This window comes from Eulemur rufifrons, chromosome 30 (genome assembly GCF_041146395.1).
Source record: "Eulemur rufifrons isolate Redbay chromosome 30, OSU_ERuf_1, whole genome shotgun sequence".
In the NCBI taxonomy this organism is placed as follows: Eukaryota; Metazoa; Chordata; class Mammalia; order Primates; family Lemuridae; genus Eulemur; species Eulemur rufifrons.
This window is the reverse complement of record NC_091012.1, coordinates 17,422,345-17,436,365: the sequence shown is the minus strand read 5'-3', so window position 1 is coordinate 17,436,365 and position 14,021 is coordinate 17,422,345. Positions and strand designations below refer to the sequence as shown.

At 33.8% G+C, this 14,021-nt stretch overlaps 1 protein-coding gene across 1 annotated transcript in view; it reads left to right on the top strand.

Moving 5' to 3' along the window:
• Positions 1-8,396: 8,396 nt before the first annotated feature.
• The window catches only part of LOC138378802 (zinc finger protein 91-like), a 333,199-nt gene continuing 327,574 nt past the window's right edge, over positions 8,397-14,021 (top strand). Inside the window, exons 1-2 of the mRNA XM_069464147.1 lie at positions 8,397-8,403; positions 8,786-9,961. Coding sequence (XP_069320248.1) covers positions 8,397-8,403; positions 8,786-9,961 — 1,183 coding nt within the window. The remainder of the gene's footprint in view (positions 8,404-8,785; positions 9,962-14,021) is intronic.

Here is a 14,021-nt window from a genome sequence, read left to right as displayed (position 1 = left end):
ATAACAATGTACATGGATTGCTTTTCTGCACACTTTGCCCGCACTTGTTATGTCTCTTCTTTTGGACATTAGCCATTTTAACAGTTGTGAAGTGATACCTTATGATAATTTTGATTTGTGTTTGCATGATGTTTGGGTGATGCTGAGTTATTCTTCATGTTAACTTCATAAAAGAATTTTATGTCTCCCATTTAAATCTTTATTACATCTGGAGTTAGTTTTTGAATATCATGTAAGAAAAGAATAGTCTACTTTTATTCATTTGTTTGTGGGTATCCAGTTTTCCAGCACCAAGCATTGAAGAGACCATACTTTCTGCATTGCACATTGCTGGTGCCTTAGGTAAAGGTTAGTTGACCTTATATACTTCGGTTTATTTCTGAGCTCTCCATTCTGTTCCATTGTTTTTTGTGTTGGTTTTATGTGCATATTGTGTTTTTATTACTATCACGTCAAAATATAGTTTGAAATCAGAAAGTGTGATGCCAGAACCTTTTTTCTTCTTTCTCAATATTGTTCTGACTTATCAAAGGTACATGAGATATCACACAAATGTTAGGATTTGTTTGTTAATACTGTGAGTAATGCCCCTGGAATTTTGATAGGGAGTGCATTGAATCTATACATGGTTTTGGATAATATCTTTCTATTTACTCATGTCATCTTCAACTTCTTTTATTAATATCTTATAGTACTCAGTGTAAAGGTTGTTTTTTTTTTTTTACCACTTTGGTTAAATTTATTTCTTAGCATTCTATTCTCTTGATGTTATTGTAAATGAAAGCGTTTTCCTTTTTTATTGGATAGTTTGTTAGTGTATAGAAAAAAACTGATGTTTGAATGTAAATTTTATAGCCTGTGACTTAACTGAGTGATTTTATTACTTCATAAAGTTTTTTTTCCTATCTTCTTTATGGTTTTTGACATATAAGATAATGCCATCTGAAAACAGTGTGACATTTGTAAAGTAAAAGTGTTATTTTTACTTTTTCCTGTATAATTTGAGTGGATTCTTGTCATGTTCTTGCCCAGTTTTTCTACTTAGGTCTTGTAGTAATATGACAAAATAGAAGCATTAAGAGTGGTTGCACATTTTCCTTATATTGGTATCTGTGCATGTGAAGGATTAAATACCTTTTCCAGTTTTTAAAAAGGGGTTTTGGAAGGTAAAGATGTTTCCTTTTGGGTACATGGGCTAAAGGTACGTCCACTGGGTTTTCAATGAAGAGTTGCTTTAGCTAGGTCACAAGGCTTCCCCTTGCTCTGCAGTGGAGTCTGCATTTGGTGGGCCAGTTCTGAAGAGCTTGGGTAGTTTTCAATCCTCTCTTGTTTCTGGGTAAGCTGGTTGCCTTCAGGACTTTGATCTCTACTCAAACATACTACAGTATGATTGTGCAGTTGAGTCTGCATATGGTGGGGCTGATACCAGATGTGTGGATGAGTGTGGCTCCCAATGAGTACCTTGGAAGTTTCCCTTCAGGTCTCTGTGTGGATCTGTACACTGAAAGAACTGGCCATGGACTGTAGTGTAGACAGCTGCAGCAGAGTCACAGGTCTGCTTTTCAGATGACAGTAAGACCAAATATTTTGGGTCTGCCTCCATGGCTACAGATAGATGTGTCTCTCCCGAAGTCTCTGGATGAACAGCACCACTGTAACTTTGTCACAGGGAACAGTTAGAGACTCTGTGTATCCAAGTTGGTTGACCCATGATGTAGTCTGTAGTCAGGATAATGGGTCCTTAATTTTGGCACCTGAATGAGATCCTGAATATTCAAAATGACCCTCCAAGATCTATGGTTCCACTAGGGTTTAATGACTTTCTATTTAAGTCCCCAAATTCAGATAAGTGTAATTTTCTGTGGATGGCCAGCAAAGTTTTGTTGTTGTTTGGAAAAATACAAGTGGATCCTTCCTCTCCCACCATATTGCTGAGTTTAGTCTCCTTATATATTTTTTATTTCTGATCTGTTCTATTTCATTTTTTTATAATTTTAGAATCAAAGTTTGAGAATAACATGACAGCATTTCAATTTCTCTACATTCTCACCATATGTATGTGTTTGTATATGTATTTATTTATTTAAAAGTTCTCAATGTAATGGATGTGAGGTGATATCTCATTGTGACGTTGCTTTGCATTTCTCAAAAGATTAACAATTTTAAGGATACTTTCAAATTCTGTTTGTCCATTTGTATTTCTTCTTTGCAGAAATGCCAGATCAATCCACTGTCCATTTTTCTATCAAGCTATTTGCTTTTTGTTGTTGAATTTTAGTTGTTGTTTGTATATTCATGATGTTAAATGCTATGCAATATGTGATTTGCATCTATTTTTACCCATTTTGTAGGAGGCATTTTTACTCCACTGAATCTTTTCTTTGTGCAGAAATTTTGAAGTTTGATGGAATCCCATTTTTCTTTTCTTCATTTTTATTGCTTATGCATTTGATCTTGCATCTACTAAAACAGTGCCAGGACCAATATCATGATCTTTCCCTTTTATTTTCTTCTAAGAGTTTTATACATGTATTTCCTTTTTTTAATTTCAGCTTATTATGGGGGTACAAAATTTTAAGTTATCTATATTGCCCATGCCCCCCCACTCCCCAGAGCCAGAGCTTCAAAAGTGTCCATTCCCCAGACAGTGTGCATCGCACTCATTATGTAGGTATACACCCATCCTCTCCCTTCTCCCCCCATATCTGCTCGACACACAATTGGTGTTATTCCCAAATGTGCACTTAGGCAATGATCACGGAAACCAATTTGCTGGTGAGTACATGTGGTGCTTATTTTTCCATTCTTGGGATACTTCACTTAGTAGAATGGGTTCCAACTCTTTTATATATCTCAAGATCAAGTATGATTGGAACGTTATAGACATTGCATTAAATTTGTATATCACTGTGTATACTGTTGACATCTCAACAATTTTAAATCATCTGACCATTGAGCATGAATACATTTAAAAGTGTGTTTAATTTTGACATATTTTTGTATTAGCCAGTTTATCTTTTGCTTTTGATTTCTAGGTCCACTTCATTTTTGCCAAAAAATATATGTTGTATGTTTTTAGACTTCTTCCAGTTGATAAAACTTAAGTGTCCTAACAGCATTTGTCATGTCTGATTGAAACTATTGTGTATTCTGCTACTTTTCACTGAAAACCTCTTTAAATGTCATTCACAACTAACTGATCTATAATGTTTTTCCCATTATCTGTTTCTTATTGATCTTCTATCAAATTTTTGTATTCATTATTGAAAGTGAGGTCTTGCAGTCTCCTATAATTAGTGTGTTGCTAGGTGTTTCTTGCAACACTTCTGTCCACGCTTTTGTTCCTATTGGCTTAATATATTTAGAAGTCCTGATGTATATAATATATATTTAAAATATCTATGATAAAATATGTGCATTGCATGTATATATCTATGTGTATCCTGTGCTATAGATTTCTGCTAAATGGCCCATTTTATCAATATGTTATAACAGTCTTTGTCTCTTCTGATGGTTTTTGACTTAAGGAGTATTTCCTTTAATTATGGCCACAATATCCTCCTCTAATTATTTACATATTTTTTTTTTTTACAATTACTTTCAACCAATTTGACTTTTCAGAGCTAAAGGAAGGCTTTCGTAGGTGGCATATTGTAGGGTGCTGTTTGTTTTTTATCCATAACGTCATCTTATTTTTCATTAGAGAGTTTAAACCACTTATATTTAAAGTAACTTCTAAAGGATATGAACTTACCATTGAAAATTTTTAATTATTTCCCATGTGCCCTGTAGTTACATTGTTCCTCATTGCCCGTCTTATTCTCTTTATTTTTATTTCCTTACTTTTGAAGTGACATGCTTTGATTGATTTCCCATTTGCTTTTGCATACCTTCTACAGGCATTCTGTTTGTGACCACATTAGGAAATGGAGACTACCTAAATAATCTCTGTGTTATAACAATATATCTTAATCTCGTAACAGCTTCACTTCAAGTGAATAAACCTACACATCTTAATGTGCCACATGTTCTTATTAATGTTAAAAATTATGCCTTTTATATTGTATATGTGAGAACAGATTTTTGCACATTTATGCTTTCAGTTTTTTTTTAGTTCTATAGATTTTTTATGAGGGTTTATGAACCATCATGATCAAATAGAATTCTATATCTGTTTATACATTTATCTTTAACACAGAGCTTTATGTTTTTAATTGTTTATAATGCTACCCAACATGATTTTATTTTTCATCACAATGGACCCCCTTTACATTTCTTTTGGCCTATTCCTGTGGTGATGAACAGCATTGACTTTTGCTTAGCCTGGAAAATATTTACTTTTTCTCTTTTTTTTGTAAAAAATATTTCCCAGAGGAAGCCTTCTTAATTGGTAATATATATATATTTTTTATCACTCTGGCATTTAGAAAATTCTCAGCTGCCTTATTCTCCAAATAATCTTTCTGCCATTTTCCTACTATATTCTTCTTCTAGGAATCCTTCTTAGATATATTGGTCTACCTGATTGTGTCCAATACGTCCCATACTCCACCTTCAGTTGTGTCCCTTTTAAAATTTTGCTTCCATGACTCAATATTTATAAATGAAATGTCTTCAACTTTCTGATTCTTCTGCTTCATTAAGTGTGCTTCTGTGCTTCTCTAGTGAATTTTTCAACTCAGTTATTGTATTCTTCAGCTCTACAATTTCTGTTGGGTTCTTGTTATAGTTTTTATGTCTGTTAATATCTTAGTTTCTTCAGGCATCATTTTGCAGATTTTGTTGTCTGTGTTTTGTTTTGGCTTCTAGGGGATGTTTCAGATGATTATTTTTAAGGTTTTTCAGATACTCCAAATATCTCCATTTCTTAAGCATTGGTACCTGGAGATTTATGGTTTTTTGTTGCTGTGGGACAGGTTTTGTGAATCCTCTGCATTCCCTGAAATCTTGTGATAAGTTCAGTTAATTTTATCTTTGTTTTTACTTATACATTGTAATTTTGTGTGACAATATTCAACTCTGATCACTTTAACATAGTATGATTTAATATTTAAATATGAATTAGTGATTTAGCCATTGCTAAAATAATTCTCTATGTGTTTGCTTGCCTGTCTGAGTAAAAATTATGTCTAGTTTGTTTCAAACTTACTTATTTGTTTTCTTGGTTTGTGGTCTATAATTCTTTTATCTTTACTGGGTGAGTAGTCATAAAAATTGTAATTTCAGCAGTTCTTTATTACTGAATGTGTATTATATTGGTGTGAGAGAAATAATCATGTAAGGAGACTTCAAGATGGCTGATGAGAATCAAGGCTTGTCAGAGCATTCAAGTAGAACAGTTGACAACTTAACAGAGGGGAGTGGAGGATGATTCCTGGTAAGCAGTGGACCATACAGTCTGAAACAAGTGGAGTCCGGGACACTAACAGCAGGTACTGAGCAGCTGAGAAGAGAGGAGGATAAAAGGTAGGAACTGGCCCAAACAAAATCACAGGACTTCTGGAGCCCAGGGAAAAAGTAAGGGATTTTGATCTCCCCCACCCTGGTGCCTCAGGCCTGCAATAGGATGCATGTCTCTCATCCCATGGGAGTGTGCTATGAGCAACAAGAGAGCCAGCATCACTGCACCTGGACACCCCCTCCTCTGTACCTGATACACTCCAGACATCCCAGGAAGTAATTTTGGCTTAAGGTTCTCATAGCTGTGTGACCACACTCCCCCCATAGCAACTGCCAAAGCACCTTGCACTGAGTGACTAAGCCTACCTTGGGCAATGGGTAGCACACTTCCAGCAAAAGCTGCACTGAGTGACTAAGCAGGCCTTTGGCAATGGGGTGCAATCTACCAGCCAACCCTGCCTTGGAAAGTGTATCTGGTGCTGCAACTCAGAGAGGAGGAGGGTGGCCTGGCACTCACTCTTCCTGAGAGTGTTACAGGAAGACCATGGCCCGTTCTCGCCACCATAGCTGATGCTGGAATTCTCTGTGCTGAGATGCCCAGCTCTCAGTGCTATGGTTGCTTTTTCACCTAGCTCAGCTTCTGATCTTCCCATTGACAGGCACTTGGTGCATCTGTCTGCTGACAGCACAGTCAACAGGATAAGAAGCATTTGGGAAGGGTCCCAGTTTCAAAATCAGGCAGTGAATGAAAGTTCGTGTCCATTGGGAGGGCGTGGAGGAGAAAAGGAAAACAGTGGTCTATCAATGTTCCCCGACCAAACCTCCTGTGGAGAACTGCCATATTGGATTTTGCTGAACCAGGGAGAATCAATTTGCATAAGTACAGGTTCCCATGGTAAATAAATACATCTGGTGCCTCTGTCTCAATTAGAGAAGCTGCCCACAACACCACTCACTTTTTTTTTGAATTCTATAAATTTGTTTTATTTCATTTTGTTAATGTAAATTTATAATACAAATATATAAAAATATAATAAATTCTTACTATGAGTTTGGGGAAATAATCATTTTTTTTAATTTTAGCTTATTATGGGGGTACAAAAGTTCAGGTTATATATATTGCCCATGTCCCGCCCATACCCCCGAGTCAGAGCTTCAAGCATGTCCATTCCCCAGACAGTGTCCATTGCATTCATCATGTAGTTATACCCCCATCCCATCATTAAGCATAATGTCATCAAGGTTTATCTCTACTGTGCGTGTTATTAGATTATTTGTTTTTTAAAGCTGAGAAATAATCCATTATTTCTAAATTTCAAATTGTATTTATCCTTTCATTTGGTCAGGGCAGTTTGGGTTTCTCTCATCTACTGGCCTTTGTGAATAATGATGAAATAAATGTGAGTGTTAAGATAACTTTTTATTTTACAATATATGCAGGAGTTTATATTTGTGTTTCTTTCTGATTCATTGGTCCAGTTTTCTGTCTTTCTGCCAGTAGAAAACTTCATTGACTACTGTAGCTTTTTCAATGTTTTAAAATGGGGAAGTATGGTACCAATAGCATTGTTTCTCTTTTTGATGATTGTTCATATCTTTGTGGTCTCTTGAGATTCCATATTATTTTTGGGTTTGCTGTTTCTCTTTTTGAAAAAATTAAGTTGAGAATTTGAAAGGAATTGCATTGAATCTGTAGACCACTATCGACATCTTCACAGCATTAAGTCTTCTTCCCTTGAACAAGAACATGTTCAACTGTGTGTTATTTTCATATATTTGTGAAGTTTTCTGTGTTTCTTGTGTTATTTATTTACAGTTTCATTCCATTCTGGTCAGAAATTAAAGTGTGTAAAATTTCAGTTTTCTAAAATTGGTTAAGACTTGTTTTGTGGCCAAACAGGTAGTTTTTAGGAAGAATGTTTTATGAGGTATTAAGGAGATTGTATGTTCTACTATTATTCTGTAGAGTGTTCTCTATATATCTGTTAGGTCTAATTGCTCTACAGTGTTTTGAAATCTTCGGTTTTCTTATTATTAATTTGACTGGCTTTATTATTATTGAAAGTGGAATATCAAAGTATCCTATTATTTTGCTATCCATTTCCTGCTTCAATTGTGTCAATATTTTCTTTATATATTTGCGAACCTTAATGTGAGATAAAGATAGATAGCATATATATTTTCATGGGTTCTCAGTGAATGACCTCTTTTTATATTAAATGTCCTTGTTTGTCTCTTGTGACAGTTTTGGCCTAAAGCATATTATATAAACTGTAACATTTTTCACTTCAAATATAATATGCCTAATATAATTTTGAACTCCACTGCTGTTATATGCTTAAGATTTTCATGGTATATCTTGTTATATCCTGCCAGTTTTAGTCTATTGTTTTCACAAGATATGAAGTAAAGTCTCTTTAGAGAGAATATAGTTGGATTTTTTAATCCCTTTATTTAACTGTGTCTTCTGACTGAAAATACTAGTACATAAATATTTATATAATTTTCTCAAAGGGAAGGACCACAATTTCCCTAATATTAATTGTTTTATATAACTTTTGTCACTATTTTTTCTCTGTTTCCACTTTTTTTCTACTGCATCATGTGCCACTAATATTTAGGGACATATTTTGTTTCTCTATAAACATTTTCCTGATGTTCACAGTGAGAATTACCTAAAATCCTTTGAAGTGGCAAAATACATTGAACTGATAACTACTCAACTTCAGTTGCATAGAAAAATTCTTAATCTTTACATCTGCCCCCAACCTTATGATATTGATGTCAATAATTATGTCTTTTTACATTGTATATCAATTAATATATGGTAATGCTCTTTTTTAATTTTGTCTTTCAGATTTTATAGCATAAATAAATATTTTTATACCATCATTGTAATACTGCAGAATTTTATTTTTGATATGTACACACTTTTCCCAGAGAGTTATGTAGTTATCATAGAAGACAGAAACCAGCTTGTGGAAAGGTCATAAAAAATGAGACGTATGGACATATGTGCCAATACTTTCATTCTCTTTTGAAAGGGAGTCCAGAAGATGGACTTTTACTACCAATGTGATTCCTCTATATCAGTGGTGAGGAAGGGCTTTGCTAGGTAAATGTAACAAACTTTCCTTCCAGTTCCATTTGGTTCTTGGTGTCATTCTCATATGGGGTGCTATGAACTATTAGCAGTTATGATTTCTCAAAAAGTCATGTTTGTAAGTATATTTTTAAGGTCATACATCTATCATGGAAGTAAGACCATGGTATTCTATTGTGCTTTCTTGCTAATGTGCCTGGTATAGTTTTATATATTCAAATTGGGAAGTATATTCACCTGAGTCTAGTTAGTGAGATACTTTGTTATTTTCATTTCTTTCAGAACTGTCTTCCCATTGCACTCAAGACCTGGTGCCAGAGCAGGGCATAAAAGACTCATTTCAGAAATCAATAATGAGACTATATGAAACCTGTGGCCTTGAAAATATACACCTAAGAGAAGACTGGGAGTGTGTGAATGAGTGGAAGAGGCAGAAAGTATATTACGATGGTCTTACCCAATGTTTGTCAACTACCCATAGGAAAATATTCAGATGTATAAAAGTCTTTACCAAATTTTCAAATCTAAATAGACATAAAAAAAGACCTATAGGAGAGGGAATTTTCTGGCATAATAGATGTGGGAAAACTTTTAACCACATCTCAAATGATTCTGGACATAGGAAAATTCATACAGGAGAGAAACCCTACAAGTGTGAAGAATGTGGAAAAGCCTTTAACTGGTACTCAAAACTTACTACACATAAGAGAATTCATACTGGAGAGAAACCCTACAAGTGTGAAGAATGTGGCAAAGCCTTTACCCAGTGCTCAAGTCTTACTGAACATAAAAGAATTCATACAGGAGAGAAACCATACAAATGTGAAGAATGTGGCAAAGCCTTTAGCCGGTGCAGAGACCTTACTCTACATAAAAGAATTCATACAGGAGAGAAACCATACAAATGTGAAGAATGTGGCAAAGCCTTTACCCAGTGCTCACGTCTTACTGAACATAAAAGAATTCATACAGGAGAGAAACCATACAAATGTGAAGAATGTGGCAAAGCCTTTAGATGGTGCAGAGACTTTACTCTACATAAAAGAATTCATACAGGAGAGAAACCATACAAATGTGAAGAATGTGGCAAAGCCTTTACACAGTGCTCACGTCTTACCAAACATAAAAGAATTCATACAGGAGAGAAACCATACAACTGTAAAGAATGTGGCAAAGCCTTTACCCAGTGCTCATACCTTACTCTACATAAAAGAATTCATACAGGAGAGAAACCATACAAATGTGAAGAATGTGGCAAAGCCTTTACCCAGTGCTCAAGTCTTACTCTACATAAAAGAATTCATACAGGAGAGAAACCATACAAATGTGAAGAATGTGGCAAAGCCTTTAGCCGGTGCACAGACCTCAATCTACATAAAAGAATTCATAGCGGAGAGAAGCCCTACAAATGTGAAGAATGTGGCAAAGCCTTCAATAACTGCTCACATCTTACTCAACATCAAAGACATCATACTAGATAAAAGTGAGATAAATGTAATGACTCTGGAAGTGCTTTCCCAAAGCATTAGCCTTAAAATGCACAACAGTACTTATTCTGAAAGTAAACAATAATAATGTAGAGCACTGAACATACCTTTACTTCTATCACAGATATTATTAGACATGAGAGAACTTACACTGAAAGAAACCCTCCAATATTTTCTCAAGCATTGCTCAACATCGGAAAATTTTTAATAGATAGAAACCTTACAAATTTAATGAATGTGAAAAAAGATATATTGAAAATGTATATCTTAGAGTACAACACAGAATTTGATACTTAAAACTACTTTACATATATAATAAATTTTGGAACATATTTAATCAAAAATCAAGTCTAAATAGATATCAGAGGATTCACAGTACAATGCACTAAGACACTAACACATTCACCCATTTCTTTAAACCAGGTTGTTTATTATAGAGAATAATCCAGTTAAAATAGTTAGATAATTTATTTGTATGTCAGTTTGAAAAAAGAGAGAGATTTTTTGAGAGTTATAATTACATGTAAAATATACTTTCTGGTCAGGGTGGGGTGAAAATGTAACAAAGTATAATTTTTTGCATTTTTTGACAAGCAAATATTGATGTGATTCAACTCTCAAAGCAGTAGATGTTATGCTTTCATTCCTAGTATGTATGTGAATGTGTGTTTTTAATGGTAGCTACATCACAGTTATTAGAAGTCTTTCTGTTAAGTAGGCATCATTCATGTACTTTTCCATGGAAGATTAAAAACAAATGTAACATGTATGAAATGGAGAGGTGCTTTGTGGTTGACTTTTAACAAACAGTATTTCAAGTGATGTATAATGTAGGTATACAGACTAATATTCTTCGCATTATAATCAGAATGAAACAATTACAATATTAGAAATAAAGTGTCTTACTAATTGGAAATTACGATGATGAAATAGAGTGAATTTTGAAATACTTTTAGATTACATGTAAACTTAATTTGTTTTATTAAGTTAAAAAAGGTTTCTATTGTGTCAAACATGTTGTAGATTGAATGAAGTGTTATTTTGCCACTAACATTAACCTGTCTGATGTTACTCAGAGTTGGAGGTAATGGATTGTAAAAATGTACAATTGGTTACACACTAAAATGACATCATTTGTGATCCTTTTTTTCAGTGACTTTAAATTTCTAATTCTTCGAAGTATAATGTTCCCAAAAGTTTTATTATTTTTTATTATTTTTGCAATTACATTGTTACTGTAATGCTTATAATAAAGATTGTCCATTTAATGAAAAGCCATCCATTTCTGAACACTGAATGACTACTTGTTCCATTTTATTCTACCTTTTTCTTTCAACATGCAACCTCTTTAGCCAGTGAAGCACAAATAAACACATTTTTTATTTACATGGAATCAAACATCCAAATACATCATGGTTAAGATGAACTTTAGTTGTAATAGATTTACAGAGTAAGTAATTATGTTTGTGTGAATGTGGATGTATACCTATTTTGAAAAGTAAAGAAGAAATATTGGAAAAAATAGGTAATTTCAAAAGTGTTGAGAATTTACTAGCAAACTAGAAACTTCAAAGATTCTAAAAGCAAATTTTTTTTTGCTTTATGTTGAATTAATTTGTTTAAAACCCTAAAGCTTCTGGTTCAGAACCTGCCCATGCCAGTCCTCTGTTCTTACATGCTTATTACTCATGCTAGGCCTGATGTATAATTTTATTATTTCAAAATTCATTAAGTATTCTTTATATGACATGCTCTTCAATTATAAGAATGATTTTTATAAAATTTAATAGTGCTCATAAAATAATCTGAAGGTATGAGTAATTCCACAGTATATCAATTTCATTTTATTTACTTAGCACATTCTATATTTTCCTTCAAATTTGGGGAGTGTATTGAAAGTACTTTTGGTCACTGTTTCTTTTTCTTTTGGTCATTGACCTAATTGATTTATTGACTGTGTCAGCTAATTTGTTCAGGTAAACACTAAGAAGGATTTATAAATTATGGGGTTGTTTTGACATTTAAATAGAAGGAACAAGTACAGGACAGTGTTATGTATGTAATAGATGCTTTATAATTAGCAGTAAATATTTCTGTGGGAATGAGTTTGTGGCTCTAGGTAAGAGATTGAAAATGTCCAGGGTGAAAAAATGGCACTGATTTTGCATGTGAAGAGAAGAGACCTACAGAACAACCAATGCTTGGAATTTATAAGTGGAAACTCTGCTTCTTTGATTTCATAATTTTCTCCAGTTTTTGCTATCTTTTTATCTTCATTCCCTGCTACAAATGTATCTAAGCCATTCTTCTTTCTGGCTGTACTTGGGCTATAACTTTCTCATTGTTGTGCTCACCCCCTGCCAGTTCACACAGTACTTTAAAAGTTCTGATGAGAAGTGCAGAATTTTTTAACTTGGTGAAAAAATAATTTAACTAGAGAGTTTGAGGCCATTTATAGGTTATACATGCAGCATTCTGATTACTTAAGATTAGAGAGATTCAGGGTCCTAAGTTAAAAGTAAGAGACTTAAAGTACAAAGAAAGATAAACAATTCTGAATGCCAGAGGATTAAATCAAGAACTCAGTATTGTTTGCTTTGTAAAAGCAAAATGTTATTAGATCCTAACATGTAATGTCATAAATATGAAACTAATTAAAATCAGTAAAGAATTAATAATTGTGTGATGTGTATGGTGAGCACTATATAAAGAAACATCAGAATTTGGCCATCTCTTAATAGAGAGTTTAGGTAAATGAAGAAGTTTGAATTTAATTTTCTATCAATTACTTATAGTACAACATATGTATCCATCTAGAATCTACTTATGAGTGTGTATTTTCAGTGTATTTTTATAATTTAATACAATGATTTCTGTGGATTTAAAATTTGGAATAATCTTTCTTTACCTGATATTTCAATCTTAGAGAATTTATTTTACATGACTTTATTTCAGTTCGTACAGTACATAGTACACAGTTTTCATTTTCAGTCATCTAACTGTGGCCAACAATTTGGTCATTCTCTCTAGAGGAATCTCGCATCATGGCAGCTTTTTGATTGAAAATTTCATCAGTGATTTGGCATGCAATCTTGTTTTCTGTGCTGACAGTGGCCAGAGGTGGGACAGTGAGCACCACATATCTCTTTAGTGTCTTCCATACCATAATCATCAACGCCAAGAATTCCAGTTGTCCTTAGCTTCAAATAAAAGCATTAAAGCCCTTTTCATGTTCTGTGCTGGATTCTGAATCTGCTGGTAAATATAAGAGTTCCCTTGCTTATGACTGACAAATAGAATGACAAAAACAGCACTAAAACTATATATTTTTGATACTGCTCAGCTAAGCTCATGACAAAGATCCAGGGTCAGCATTTAGAACAATGCTATACTTCAAATATTTTTATTGATTTTTTTAATTGACTGATAAACTTATATGTATTTATCATGTAAAATGTGATGTTTTGAAATATATATACATATACACACACATCCATTGTCTAATGCTTATTCTAGCTAATTAACAGATGCTTTAATTCTCATAGTTATCACCTTTGTGGTGAAGAACATTTATCATTGACTGTCTCAGCATATATATTTTTTTAATTTTTATTTTTTTTATTCTTATTTCAGCATATTGTGGGGATAAAAAAGTTTAGGTTATGTATATTGCCCTTACCTCCCCCCCCCCGAGTCAGAGCTTCAAACATGTCCATCCCCTAGACAGTGAGCGTCACACTCATTATGTATGTATACACCCATCCCCTCCCCCACCCACATCTGCCCGACACCTGATTAATGTTATTCCTAAATGTGCTCTTAGGTGATGATCATTGAAACCAATTTGATGGTGAGTACCACTCTTGTGATACTTCACTTAGTAGAATGGGTGCCAACTCTTTCCAAGAAAATACAAGAGGTGCTATATCACCATTGTTTCTTATAGCTGAGTAGTACTTCATGGTATACATATACCACATTTTATTAATCCACTTATGTATTGATGGATGGGCACTTGGGTTTTTTCCACA